This window comes from Xiphophorus maculatus, chromosome 24 (genome assembly GCF_002775205.1).
Source record: "Xiphophorus maculatus strain JP 163 A chromosome 24, X_maculatus-5.0-male, whole genome shotgun sequence".
In the NCBI taxonomy this organism is placed as follows: domain Eukaryota; kingdom Metazoa; phylum Chordata; class Actinopteri; order Cyprinodontiformes; family Poeciliidae; genus Xiphophorus; species Xiphophorus maculatus.
The window spans coordinates 3,666,415-3,681,013 of NC_036466.1; the positions used below are offsets into that span (position 1 = coordinate 3,666,415).

The 14,599-nt window shown below is 43.3% G+C and overlaps 1 protein-coding gene across 4 annotated transcripts in view; it reads right to left on the minus strand.

Moving 5' to 3' along the window:
• The window catches only part of unc80 (unc-80 homolog, NALCN channel complex subunit), a 51,514-nt gene that overhangs the window by 24,914 nt on the left and 12,001 nt on the right, over positions 1-14,599 (minus strand). For 3 of the 4 annotated variants that reach the window (XM_023329259.1, XM_023329258.1, XM_023329261.1), the window contains exons 16-33: positions 12,575-12,625; positions 11,967-12,115; positions 10,142-10,305; positions 8,886-8,984; positions 8,512-8,720; positions 7,820-7,926; positions 7,599-7,752; positions 5,976-6,148; positions 4,523-4,735; positions 4,317-4,452; positions 2,864-2,997; positions 2,600-2,777; positions 2,307-2,516; positions 1,898-1,995; positions 1,619-1,819; positions 1,441-1,548; positions 735-873; positions 416-597 (exon numbers count right to left, since the gene is read on the minus strand). In XM_023329259.1, the coding sequence (XP_023185027.1) occupies positions 416-597; positions 735-873; positions 1,441-1,548; positions 1,619-1,819; positions 1,898-1,995; positions 2,307-2,516; positions 2,600-2,777; positions 2,864-2,997; positions 4,317-4,452; positions 4,523-4,735; positions 5,976-6,148; positions 7,599-7,752; positions 7,820-7,926; positions 8,512-8,720; positions 8,886-8,984; positions 10,142-10,305; positions 11,967-12,115; positions 12,575-12,625 (2,705 nt within the window). The remainder of the gene's footprint in view (positions 1-415; positions 598-734; positions 874-1,440; positions 1,549-1,618; positions 1,820-1,897; positions 1,996-2,306; positions 2,517-2,599; positions 2,778-2,863; positions 2,998-4,316; positions 4,453-4,522; positions 4,736-5,975; positions 6,149-7,598; positions 7,753-7,819; positions 7,927-8,511; positions 8,721-8,885; positions 8,985-10,141; positions 10,306-11,966; positions 12,116-12,574; positions 12,626-14,599) is intronic. The other variant, XM_023329260.1, reaches the window with a different exon arrangement.

A 14,599-nucleotide genomic window follows, 5' to 3' on the forward strand; every position in this document is an offset into this window, starting at 1 on the left:
AATGTTTAAGATTAGTGCTTTAGGGTTAGCACAGCTAAATCTTTAGTTAGCGGTGCCCACCACTGCTAAGATGATGGCATTAAAAATTTTTTTACTTCACTTCTACAACTGACTTGACATTTGACTTCACATAATATCTCTCACCACAAACCTATTTTTATGTTTACTTCAAAACACAGACAAATGTGTGAAAGAAACTAAACAAATGAATAAAAATGCAAAACTCATGACAGACCCATGACAGAAGCCCCAATGCCCATTGGCCATTGAACTTGTATTAATTTGCAGGATTTCCTCACCTATGACTTTGAAAATCATTACTTTACATAGATTTTTGTAGTGTATGAACAAGCTGCTCGATCATGAGTTGTACTCAGTTTTCCGCAGTGTGGTCGGCCCCAAAGTTGTCTCTTACTTTGAAGATCTGCTGGGCTCCCTCCTCCATGCGCGGCCACACCTGGTAGCGAAAACGCCACAGAGTGTAGAACTTCAAAATGGAGTTGATGCGCTGACAGGCCTCCTGGTGCTGGAACTCTGCCATCATCATCTCGGTCACGGCGTCGGGGACTTTGACGGCACAAAGGAGAAACATGGCGGCTGGAGGCGATTCAAGGGGGTGGAGGTGAGGAACGGGTGGAAATAGTTAGGAAATGTTGATAATAGGTGAAGAGAACCTAATTATGATGGAAATCCAAAAGAATAAGCCTTTAAATCTTAGTTGTGCATGAACGTACCAGCGGCGGCTGCCATGTGTTCGTCCACGCTGAGCAGCAGCTCCCAGGCGGCGGGCTGGATGTCTCCGTACATGTCATCGGTGAGGATGGGGGCAGCCTTGATCAGCAGCGACAGAGGAGCCGGGGACAAACTCATCACCTGAAACAAAGCAAATTCACCGATTCATGGTCGTCTTCCTTCTTTACCAAAAGACTTGGACACTGGCTGGCACACTTGCGCTAATTAGTTGAGCTAATTTTTAGCTTAGCGCTTTGGCGTATTTTGCTAATCTTGAAAACATTTAGCGCATTTAATATCTGCAGATTTAATTTACTTGGCTGTTTTGTAAACTTTCAGCTCTGTTTCAAAGAATCCATTCCTGAGAGAGCAAAGGATGTGTAATAAGAAACTTGATCCTGTAGAGGGAGATAAATGATGTGTCCCTGGCAGTCATTGGGTATTAACTAAATTTACATATTTTAGCATTAGTCCCACCTCAACACTTTGTTGATGTGGTGAATTAGCATAGCTAATGTTCATGATTAGTCCTTTAGGGTTAACGCCCCTCAATACAATGTTGATGTAGTGCTTTAGCGCTAGCCTACATAATGTTTATGATTAGCGCTTTGGTATTAGTGCCCACCTCTGGATTTGGAAATATTAAATTCAAACTTTTATGCAATAAATTGTCCTAAAGTAATCCTTGGACTGAGCAAAGCAGCTGACCTGGTTGCGGATGTACTTGAGCATGCCAGTGTCTTTCTTCCCTTCTGCATTGGAGTCGGTCGGTTTCCTCTTCATGGACGGAGTTCTCAGGCAGGATTTATCTGAACACTGAAGGGGGGAAAAAACGGCTTTAAAAACCACAGACTCCGTTTTCCTTTAACGGCTCTCCTCGCCTTACCTCCTTGTTCTTCTTTGCGCGTCCTCCGACGTTACCAGAGGCGCCGTCCTCCCTCAGGCTGTCCACCAACTCGCCATAGACCAGCTTGATGGCGCGGACGAGGCGGGCACAGGAGCGGCCGTGGTGCTGGTAGCAGCGCGGGTGGCAGAAGTCGATGTGTGTGCAGATGAAGCTCTGCTGGTTGCACAGCAGGATCATAATCTGGACGGAGACATAAAGACAGATCAGAGCGTCTGGAGGATGAGGCGGTGGAGCAGCAGCTCCGGCTGATGGACGTACGTGGAGCCAGGACATGTTGCGGTGGTAGTTGTCTTCAGCTCCTCCTGAGCCCTGGCCCTCAGGCTCAATGCTGGGCTCACTGGTGCTGAAGGGACTTCCTGCAACATCGACATGAACACACAATAAAACTTTAAAGAGATGTTACGTCCTTGTTACCAGCTTCCAAGTTCGAAAATGAAACAACAGAAATGAACAATAAATACCAGAGAGGGGCTCAGTTAGCTGACTTAAGTCACTTTTTGGGACACTGAGTTTCATTTTTACAGAGTATATTAGAAAAAAATCTCACCAAACACACAGGTTTCCAGGTGTATAAAACTCCCAGGTCAGACCTGTTTGATTATTGATCAGCCTGTGCCCAGTTGGGTTCAGGACCACGGTGTTGTTTTGCCCCTACCCCCCGACTCACCGATGTCGGTGACGGTGTCCCTGCTCTGCGTCTGGGAAAGCAGCCCCTCCTCGTTCTCGGACTCGGAGTCCTGCCGGGACAGCTTGGTGCTCTTCAGGCTCCCCGCCCGGCGGATGGAAGACAGCGAGCCGCCCTTCTTCACACGGAAGCTGCGGGCGCCTTTGATCTGCAGCAGCCGGGAGCCTCCGATGCGGATCTTCCTGACAGGAGCTGGGGAGCGACAGGCGCAGCGGACATATTAAATCAGTCTGCAGGAAGCCTGGGGGAGGGGGTTCTGCCGACCTGTGGCTCACCCTGAGCCTCCTGGGGCTTCTTCTCCTCCCCCGTGGTGTCAGACTTCAGCGTGTGGCTGCTGCTGTTCAGGGAGTCGTGGCCATCCTCGTCGTCCAGGATGCCGGCGAAGCTGATCTTCCTCTCGTAGCGATGGCGGCCCAGCTCCGGGTCCAGGCGCAGCCGGCAGCTGTCCAGGTCCTGAAGCACACCGTGCTGACGTATCAGTATAGTACAGTCTCAGGTGCCAACACAGGAAACATTAAGAGGAGAGGTTCAGGACTGACCACCAGCGGCTCGGTCCGAGGGCGAGGCAAGCAGGGGAACGTTTCCCGCAGGAAGGTGGTGATCTCTAGCAGCAGCTGGCAGGCGGCCATCTTCAGGGCAAAAGGGCAGCCGCACTTCGTAGGGTTCACCGTGTCTGATGAGGCAAATACCATGGTCAGCAAATAAACTGGAGTCCATCAGAACACCTAGAGCCACAAGAAACACATACAACCTCTAATCTGGCCATATTTAAATCCTAAACTCTTCACCTCCTGAGGTCAAAAGGTTATGAAGATGTTGTGTATTTATGATGTTGGTGAAGACTGATCAGGTTGGATCGTCTCATCAGATATCAGGTTACCAGCGCTGGAAAGACTTTTAAAGGGGCAGTAAGAGACAGTTGCTGCCATCTGGTGGTCAAACTAAAAAATTGCTCAAAACTCAAACCTTTTGAATTAAAGGGGCAGTTTTATGTACTTTCCAGGCACATAGTGACATTTTATATCCCAATCCTTTAACTATATTACCTTCAGTTGTTATAAAACTACCATATATGTCAAATATGACTTAAAAGAAATTTGAAATTTCACTTCATAACTTGATGCCTTGAAATTGGACATCTGTCTTTTTAAGGAACTCCTGCGCTTTCTGAAACTTCAGGAAGTCATCACAGCTCACAACATGGCTCCATTAGTAAGATTAGATTTAAATTAAAATACTTTAAAAAAAAAATCAAAATAAATTTTTCATGAAGAATTTTGGTCAAGTTCCAGTTTCGTCTCTAATATTAACTTTTATTGGCTTAAAAGTTGGAATTTTTTTCCCTTATATACAAAGACCAGAAACATACAACATAAAATATATATATATATAATTTTGAAATTTCTGAAATGTTTTTAATTAGCATGTAGCAGTTCCAGATTTTAAATTTCTAAAAATCTGTCCCGTTTCAGCAAAACGTTTGCTTCATGTATAAGTTAGTTAAAGAGTTCTCCCATCAAAAAATGTTTCACAAAGTTTCATAAGTGAAGTTTATGAGTTTGAAAAAATAAAAAATGCGGGACTTTAAAATTTACATTTAAAGAAATAGGTGGGATTTAGAGTTAGGCAGTAAGCCACAATGATGTTTAAATGGGATGTTACACAGAGTAGTGCTGCACTGAAAACAATACATCTTAAGCATGTTATGCAACTCAAAAATCTGAAAAGTGCGGTGTGCGTTTGTATTTAGCCCTCCTGAGTTGACGCTTTGCAGCAACAGCTAACATTCTTCACCAGCTTTGCAAAGTAGAAAAGCTCCAGCTCAGTCAGGCTGGTATCTGTGAACATCAACTTCCAAGCTTTTCTACAGATTCTCAGCCGGATTCAGGTCTGGACTTTGACTAGGCCATTCAAATAAATCAACACGCTCTGATCTAAACCAACTCCCTGTAGCTCTCGTTGCTTCCTTAAGGCAGTCTGGATGTGACTCACTGTCCTCTAAGTAGTCCTCCTCCTCATCTTCCTTTCTCATCCTGCGTTTGGTCTCTTCGTCGTAGACGTAGCCCAGGATGTTGGCGGGGCTCTCGCTGTCTGAGTGACAGAGCTCACTGAGCCTGGTGCCGATGGCCTGTGCGCAGACAGACACCGTTAGAGGAGGCGGACGGACCAGCAGCTCGGTTTGATCCTGTTTAACTCACATCTCCCCACTGGCAGAAATGCTTGGCAGCGTTCCACTGCAGCTTCTGGTTCCTCTTGTTGCCCACTATCGGCGAGCGGCCCCTGGACAGGCCCTTCTTGGTGATGTTGACATGGTGGCCCTTCATCCACTCTGGCCAGTTGCCACGGTTGCAGCGGTGGACGAACCTGGCGCACTCCAGGAACAGAGAAGCGCGGGCCACAACAGGAGCCTCCTAACAGCAGAGAAACGTTAAAAAGTGATTAAACGGGTCCGGTCTGGCTTGGTTTTATTTTTTTTTACATTTTTAATTAAGTAGTCTTAATTTTGGTACTACTGATCTGATTAATGATAGGCCGGCATCAGGAACTGAACAGCTACCACTGGCAAATGAGAAGGAGGCTACTAATTAACGTTAGCTTCGGATAAGCTAGCATGCCTAGACTGGTGACCTACAACTCCTACGTTCTTCTTTAAAGGAAACTTTATCAAAGAACATGGTTGTCATACAACAGTCATCATACATTAGATGCACTGAGGTTTTCTTTTGACAACTTACTGTAGACCAACATGACTCCAAGCAGAAACATGCTGGATTATAGGAGATGAAGTTGGTTTCTGATGGCAATAGGCCATTGTACCTATATTTTTTTATTAATATAAACTTATGATCAATCAACTACAAAATATGTACCATAAAAAATTACATGTTCAAACTGTTCTAATAACTTAGCGGAGCATATTATACAATATAATATTCATGGCAATAAATTATATACATGTTTCCAAAAAGGAGGTCTACTTAAGTGCATTTTTCGATTTCACAAAAAATAAGGAATTATAAAACAAATTGAATTCATTCTTCAAAGGTATAACATCTGGGCTCGTTATTACCATAATGTTTGGCTAATAAAATATTCATATCGAAGTTAATAAACACCAAATTTGACTTCTTGGATCGCTATATCTGTAGAATGGATCCATGAAAGCTCAATAAAATAAAGGTTTTACCAGTCACAAACTAGGTTTTTAACTAATCTGCTTTCAGTGTAAAATAATCTTATAAATGTTTGCGCAGTCTGTGCATTAAAGATTTTAAATTAAAGCAAATTAAAGATGCTGAAGGTAGTGAAAAGTTAGGTGGAATCGCCCTTTAGCCATCTGCTGAATCAGAAGCGTTAATCAGAAGCCAACTTCAGCATACAGTAAATTTATGCTTGATGTCATGTTGGATTATCTATTGTGCGACAGATATAGTACTTTTCCTTGATAAAGTTTCCTGTATAGAAGAAGGTGGCATAGTCACTAGCCTCTCCAAAGCTAACACTAGCTCGTACTCTCCTCATTTTAAAGTGGCGGCCGCTCATTATTCTAGTGAGAAGCTGGCTTTCAATGGATATAATCTCCTTTGACAAGAAAACCAGTGTTGGGTGTCCAATAGTCTTAATTTTGACTATTTTCAGAGAGGCCTGTACCAAGTCTAGAGCAGCAGCAAGGATGGAGGCGTCAGGAATGGTTCCCGGCTCGCAGCAGTTGAGGAGGAACTGGAAGCGCTTCATCCCCTGCCGGATGGCGCCCAGGTTGACCACGTTCTTGTTCTTCATGGCCTCCTGACTGGCCGCTAAACGCTCCTGGAAACCATGAGGTCCTGAAGAACGGGGCACAGATGGAAGGTGCTGGAACAGCAGGTCGCGTTTCATAGGAAAACTGCATCAAAGGTCTCACTTTATATGAAGTAACGTGGCCTTCCAGCACATTGAACACGAATGAAAACATGAGCGAGAGAAAACAGCCACGGGCTGAGCCGACACGTGAACGCCGTTTCCTTTTCTCCTTCAACTTGCTGCCAAATGACACAAAGAAAATACCTTCAGTGGCAGCTCAAGTGTGAGCGCAGCCCCACAGAGATAAAGCTGTATGCAGACGATACTGTCGTTTAGCTAGCAGCTGGAAAATACCACCACAACGTCACCACAGAAGAGACAGAGGGAGCACCGACAGCGTCATGGTACAGCTGGCGTGGAGATGCTCTGCAGCAGGGAGATGCTCTCCAACAGATGATTTATTAGAGACAACGTCCAGGTTCACCAGGAGGAAACAACACAAGGCGCTTCGGACAAATTACATTCAGGTTCTGGGTCATCTTGAGATTTGAAGGACGACTTATTGTGGAAGGATGGCGCCCATCCTGAGCGTTGTGGTTTTGCACAAAAAGTTTCAAAAAGTCAAAAAACACATTGCACTCAATCATTTTTAGACATTTCGAAAAAAAACATTTACTTCCTGAACTACATAATTTTACTTCAAAACTAAATGGGTAACATTTAGAAGTAATTACAACTAATGACCAGTATTTTGTCTGATATACATCAGATATTAAACCCAAACAAAACTTTTCCAAAACTTCCTGGATGGGAAGCTATATAAGGAATTACCTTGGGACCGATACGGAATGCAGTAAATCTCAAATGGGGGTCAATGTTTTTAGACCCTTTCCAAACCATCTTGGCTTCACATGTAGCCCAGTAAGCTAACTGACATATCTATCTACATCCAGGTGTCTTTACTTAATGGATGTTCTCTCTCTTTCCCAGTTGGGCCCCCTTTCATATGCAACTGATTATTGGACACTGGCAGGTTGTGTTTTGTTCCCAGATGTGGCCATAATCCACACTTCATTAAACTCATACAAGGAAGGTCATCTGGGAACCCACAACTAATCCCATATGTTGGGATGAGCCAAGTGGGCTCATATTTCCAGCCCACATGTGCCAAACTCAAACTATTAACATACAACTAATGAATTGCAAACTATTTTAAATGGACCCAATGCAGCTAAGTTCATATCTTGTGCCCCAAATTATTGTTGTTTTTGTTGTTCACAACCTTCTGGAAACTTTTTGTAGCAAAACGTCTTAGAAACATGATCTAAACATCGACGGGCTGAGAAGGTTCCGTTCAACAGCTGTCCGGGAGACACGGGACAACAGATGGCCAAAGACAGGACGAGACAGGACACCACTGAGACAGGACAGAGAGAGCGCGCAGAGACAAAAGCAGGATGGAGCGTGGGACACCCCAGGGAAGGGGAGGTCTACCATCTTTCTCTTCTGTGTGGTGAAGCTTGGATGGATTCCTCCTGCCAGACCTCCATTTACCGAGCCGCTTGAAGAAATTCTCCTCCTCGTCCCTGCCGTACTCCGGCCCCGCAGCGCCCCCTTCAGACAGCTTCACCGCGCTCGTGAACTTCACCTGAAACGTGAAACATGTTACGACGTGCGCTTCCGGCTATAGCTAGGGGCTCCTCCGGGAGGCTGACCTTCGAACTCTGACGGATGAAGGAGAGCCGGTCCACTGAGCTGATGTCCAGCAGGTCCTCCACGCCGTCCGTCAGCCCAGACAGGGAGGAGCGCTTCAGCCAGTTTCCTGGACCAATCAGGACGATAAGGCAACTAAAACAAACTTTATGAAACACTTTCAGCTTAATGCAAATAAGCATGCAGGGTCCAACAGACAGGAAACAGATTTACACACAGAGTTTGAACATGCATCATGAATTTACTTAAATTAGGTCTTTGGAAGAGGGAATTTTTGCTAATTGTCGGTGGTGTTCGGCACTGAAGCTCATTGCATAAGACATAAAGTTGACAAAAATGAACTCCCGGTCTGGAGCAGCGTGCACACATGGGACACAGATGGAGACAGACAAACGAGACAAAGAGAAGGAGAAAACATTGCACGAGGATGGATCAGAGGATGGATTCGCGTCCACATACGTAGGACAGAGTGAGTGATGGGGAGGCGGGCGGTCCTACGGCATGCTGAGGCACACAGAGGGACACAAAGCAGATTGAAGAGATGAAGTGACCCAACCTCTCAGGATGAACAAACGTTGGACACAAAGCACATATATCAGATTGAGATATGGTCATGGAAACCAAGAAGACTTGGTCATTAGCTGCAAGATAAAACTGGGCTGTTTGGAGATGGTTGTAGATCGATTAGACTCACCAATCGGTAGTTTGAGTTTCTTGCGGAGCGAGATGCGTCGGGATCTGGATCGGGAGCGTCGGTCGGTGGTGGTACCGGAGTGTGCGGTGGTACACTCCGAGGTGTCCTGCTCCGACTGGCTGCTGGTGTCGCTGGCGGCGCTCTGCGACTTAAACATCTTCCTCCAGAAGTCCTTCCTGCCAAGCAGAGCGCCCGGGATCTGTTCATCGCTACCGGCACAAAAAGAAAAGGTGGTAAGGGGAGGGTGTGAATACTGACGCACCAAAACGGCAACAACGTGAGATCACACAAAGGGGGAGCACAGACAGTTTGGAATGGCAGCTGGGATCAACAGAGGTGATGTTTCATGGAGATGCTGTGATCTGGACACTCACTGTTCGGGGGTCTGGGGGGGTCTACTGGAGATGCAGCTGCGACACTCATCTGCAGCACTGGACACCTGACCCTTCTCCCCGGACACACCCGCCTCAGACCTGCACGCACACACACACATACCAACACAGCCCACTTGAGTAAGGCGCCAAATGAGTTCATTCGATGCAGCGAGGAGCAGGTCAGGACAAGCAAAAGCAGAATGGAGCTGAACTGGGCGGTTAAGGCCTCTTAACGGTTCAGATGCCAACAGCTTGGTAGGCCTTTCTGTAAAGCCATGTTTCTGCTGCAGCAGATAGGTACAGGTCAAACCATGATGGTACCACCACTAGATTTCTCTTCCGATAGAACATTAAATTCTAAGGGGTTCATTGTTGTTGCTTCTCCCAAACGTTCAACCTTGGTTTCGACAAACCGTAGCACATTCTTCAATGAGGCTCAGAGAGGTTTTCCAGGCCTGGGAAGAGGCATTTCTTCTTCTGTTGCCATATTCCTCAGTGGAATACATTATATTGATGTCACATCATGTCAAACAAGACAATCCTAGAGCATTTTCAAAGTTTTGCAAACTTTTCACCAGCTTCTGTCCAGTCTTTTTATCATATCAAAATAATGCCATATTTCCCACAAAACAGCCTTTGATTGCTTTACAAAGATGAAGTGATTATGTTAGTGTCTTCAAGCCGAAGCCTTCCAGGAGCACTGGAATAGTCTGCAGCCAAATGGGAACCATCAGAAAAAGCGCCTTCAAGGTTGAAACCATGTTCCGCATCAGAGGGAGGTGGACTGTCCCCTCTGGGTCAGCCAGAGATGGACAGACACGGTCCAACAAGTTCTGGAAAAAGCTCAGGGCCAGAGGTAAACAACAACTTTCCCTCTTGTTTTAGCCATTTCACATAACCGGTGAGCTTTACCAGAATTATCTGCTGTAACTGGACTAAATATTGTTACCACTAAATAGTATTACTCATTATGTATTTATGTGACGCTGCTGGTGTAGTCAAGTAATGTGGCATACAAAGAGGACTTTCTCAAGTGTTTAGCCACATTATTTTGAGAATGATAGCATCAAATCATTCACTCAGACAAGATGGTGACAAGACATGAGGAAAAATAACCAAGCAGTGATGAGAAACAGTCACTGTGATTGGATACACAGAGGTTTGCTTACATTTACAGGCAAGGGAAGCGGTTCAGCATTTGATTAGAGAAAACACGATGACTCTCAGAATGACTCCAGCCAGTGATTGGCCACTACCTTCTTGGTCCGAACTGTTTGCCGTCGTCCTTCTCGTCGGGTTTCTTGGTGGCAGTCACCTTCTCGGCGCTGTCCAGGAGCGCGCTCAGCGCCACCCTGCGGAACACGTTTCCATGGGCCTCTTTTATAAACTGGACCAGCTGGCGGATGTCGCAGTACAGTCCCTGCGAAGGCAAAGCAAGAGTGAGATCGATGTGCGAATGAGAAACCGTGTTGGAGAACGGAGCTACATTCAGGCTGATATTCGCCGTTTATTCACATCCATACAGATCAGGATGAATTCTCTGCAGCTATCCTCTCTGGACTTTATCAAAGCACCAGTTTCAGCCTGTGGGCAGAAGACCTTTTTATTACAGTTCAGACTAAAGCCTTCCTTAACAAAAGCTAGTCATCATTGTATTACAATTTATGAACCATAAGTAACGTCCTTCTTTGTGGAATCCATGCTTCCATAAAGAAGCATAGATTTTTCATCAGTCAAATGAAGCTGTAAGGCTTCATAAGCTAGCTGTATTATTTTTATTTTTCATGCAATAACACTAACATATGAACTAACAGTAGCTTTTTAGTCAAAATATTGGTTTATAAGCTAATATACCCATGTTAGCATTTTACCTTAAAGAAAATAATATGATACTGAACTAATTCTATAGAAGATGGGTGGGTCTAAATTAATTAATCATTGGAAGGACCTGGCCTATCATCCACGGCAAAGATTGGTAGGTGTATACACCCAGATATATGCCATTACCTGGGCATATATCCTGTCGTCTAGCAACAACAACAGCGCTAAACTCAAGCTAATAAAAATGGAGCTCTAAATCTTGCTGAGCATCTTTTTTATTTATTCAATTTTAAATGACAAATGCTGGTTTAAATGCTCATGTAGGCTAATTGTAGCATAGTAGCTAATATGTTCACCATTTGTTAATATGGTGTTGCAAGCCAATATGATAAAAACATCTAAACAAATGGTGGCCAATGTGCCAATGTGCCAATTTTAGCTAACGTTGTAATGTTTGCCTCTTAGTTAATGTTAGCATGAAGACTAGCTAAAGGTAGTGTAGTATTGAAGACTATTTCTGCTTGGGACGTCAGGTTACAAAAAAAATTATAATCTTCAGCTGATATTTTTAATTCTGACAAAACTATTTACATTTTGTTACATTCCCAAGCGGGGGGAAGAATAGCTGCTATAAGCTAGGTACCTGTGTTACTTACAGGAGCTGAAGCTAACCTGTCCAGTTAATATCACAATGAATACAAATATCAATTTAATAGAAATTTCCACTTTTCAAAATAATAAAAAATGAGCTAAAGTGTGCAGCATTGTTCACAGTTTCTAGTTTTAAACACACCTTTCAGATTTTCTGTAATGTAATACAACTTTAGTGCCATTTGATGGGGAAACCAATACAGCAGGTTGATGTAGTAACAACGAAAACCAATCATGTTTCTATGCTTTCTGTTGAAGTGCTTCGTGTGGGAGTAGTTTTATTTATCTTGGAAGAACAATTAGTCAAATACTTTGAAATGTGTTCTCTGGTTGGAATTTCTTCACATCAAATATTCTGCTATATCACCAAATAACAAATTTAGCTAAAAATTTAACTTAAAATTAAATTTGACCTTGGTCTTTTGATAAGGCGATACATAAAAACAAAGCAGTAGTTTGTACCTTGATTGTTTCTGTCGGTACAAAGTGGTCTGTTTATGGAAAATAAGATCCGATTATATACTGTGATCACTGAGTAAAGCAGTAAGTCAGGATCTTTCTGTTCATCCATGATAAAACCAGTAGTGATGGACTTCTCGTCCCACTCACCAGGTTTTCTGGGCTGTGCAGCTCATGTGTAGTCGAGGCACAGCGGGTGATGAGGGACTTGAACATGCAGCCCACCACCACTGCCTCCATGTTCTGCGCCAGCGACTTGTTGTCCCCCGTGGCGAAGTTGTTGCCGAAGCCCGCCTTGTCTGGAAGCAGCAGGAAGGCAGGAGAGACCGGGGATGATACAGGAGCCGGTTCAGTCGGCGGGATGGAAGTGGGAGGGGGACAATACTGACCAGCTGAAGTAGTGAGCCCATACAACAGAAAGGAGGCAAGGGGCAAAGGAAAGGGGTTCGTAAAGCATATGGGGGAGAAGCAAAATTAAAAGGATTCTGGGTAGAGGATACATGCAAGTGACTAAGGCCTGCTTTAAACAGAGTATGGGGCTTATTGTCTGGGTCCAGTTAGATGAAACTGCAAAAATAAAGCCAGATTCAACACACACAGGTGTAAGTTTAGGAGTTGCAGGCGAGTTTGTCACTTTCGGACAGAGTGAGGGGTGCAGCGATGAAAGCGGTGTCTAGGGAAGGGTCTGATTGGGTGAGTAAAGTCATCGTATTGCTTATGTTATTGACTGTTATTAATCATTAATCGTGTGTATCTACCGATGTTTCTTTTTTTCGCCCTCCTGGACCTCTCACCTGCACTGCCGTACTCTGCAAGAGAAAAGAGGCGGGGCACAAGTTGATTGACATCAGGCCAGCACAGACATGTAAGGTGGTCTCAGAAAAGACGTGGCACCCCACCTCCACCAGGAGGTGACCCCAAGATGCACACAAGTCAAAAATAAAACGCACACAAAAAAATAAAATAAAATAAAAAAATACGAACAAGGTGCCCTGGTCACTTTCCATCAACAAAACACTCATTGCTTCAGCAACTTGCCAACTGCGGAGTATTTTGTACTAAATGACAGTACCATGTACAAAATACTTCAAAATTTCAGTGCAAAACTGGAAAACTGGCATGTTCATTGTGTCTCATAGCCACCATTAGAGCAGCAATGCAATGGGAGAAGCTTCCAATTGGCAAGTGTACAGAATGGATGAGCGAATAAGGAAGTCAGGATTTGGCTAGTTGAAGTGGATGAAGAAAAGGTAAGCAGGAGGAAAACATCAAAAATATGACAAGCAAAGACAAGTGAATGGAGGAGAGGGGGAAGACAGATACACACACACACACACACAGACACAGGTAGGGCTGGAATGCAAAGTCAAGGTGCAGGGTGGGACAGCAGGGTCAAACATTTAGCTTTGTTCACTGCTAGTATGCTAGCTGTTATTGAGCCCCTTCTAAAGGGACACACACTAATTTTATCACTGTTATATTACTTCTAGGGTAATCTGCCTTCCAGAAACTGAAGGCCAGAAGCTGGTCGTAGCTTACATGCTAAAACCGGCTTTCATGCTGGTCTTAGCATGTAAGCTAAGGCCAGTTTAGCTTACATGCTACTTTGGCATAATATCAAAAATATGGCAAAGAAGAGTGGTCTCCTTTTTTCTAAATCTTCAGGAAAGACTTGTAGCCTTCGTGTTCACAACGTTTATGCTTTTGTTTGCTCCTCATATACCTTAAACATTTAAATACCTCGAGATAATTCTTGTTTCAAACTTTACAAACCGTAATATTATTAGCAATTTTATGTATCAGAGTAGTATGAAATTGTTACATTTGAACAAAAAGTAATTTTTTTATCAAAACAAATTGTATAAGCTATGATTATTTTTAATGGTGGTTTAGCCGTTAGCCATGTCTTTTGTACCAGAGACAAGCTAATGATCCCAAACTTTGCACACTGTTGCCGTTTGCTAATGCAGCATGGTATTTATTTATTTTTCAGAAACCCTTAAGCTCAGCTTAATATCACACTCCCTAATATGCCATTTTATGGTGTGTGTAAACATTTTTAATGTCCGAGTTTGGAATATTTTCCCAAACTTTTCATGTAGCGAGGATTATTTTAAATTTTACACATTTTGGGTTTATGTTAATATTAGCATTTCTACAATATTATTCTGGGGTCTTTTTTTTTTTCTTACACATAAAAAAAAACTTTTAGCATATCTCTTATGTTTGTGTATTTTTTAAATCCATTTTTCTGTAGTAGTGTTTGCTATCTCAAATTGAGGTATATGCTAATGCTAGCAGTTGCAATATCCAATGTTTAATTAAAGTCTGCCTTCTGTAAACATGCATACATGCCTTATCCAGATTTGCCTATGGTTAAAATTTGTAATAAAATGAAATCAAGTTATAAAAATGTGTATTATGTTAAACTTTACCAAAAAAAATAAAAATAGACAGGCCCAAGCTAGGCTGTATGCTTATCACCATATTTTAATAACATGGTTTCTTGTTCCAAATCTTACTTTAAGAAGTCAGTCTCACTTTAAAAAGTCATTTGTGAGCATTCTTTTATTCCTTAGCTTAATTTTCTTAAAAGCTAATGTCAGCCTAAGATCTAGCATTAGCATATTTGTCTTGAAGTGGTGATTTTCTGCATCAAATGAATATACTTAAATCTGCATGTTTTTATACCTTGCCAGAACACCAGGTATTTTTTTTAATAATTAGCTCTTGAAAAGCTGAATGTGAATGGAAATGCTTAGTATTTTAGCAGTTATTTGGTG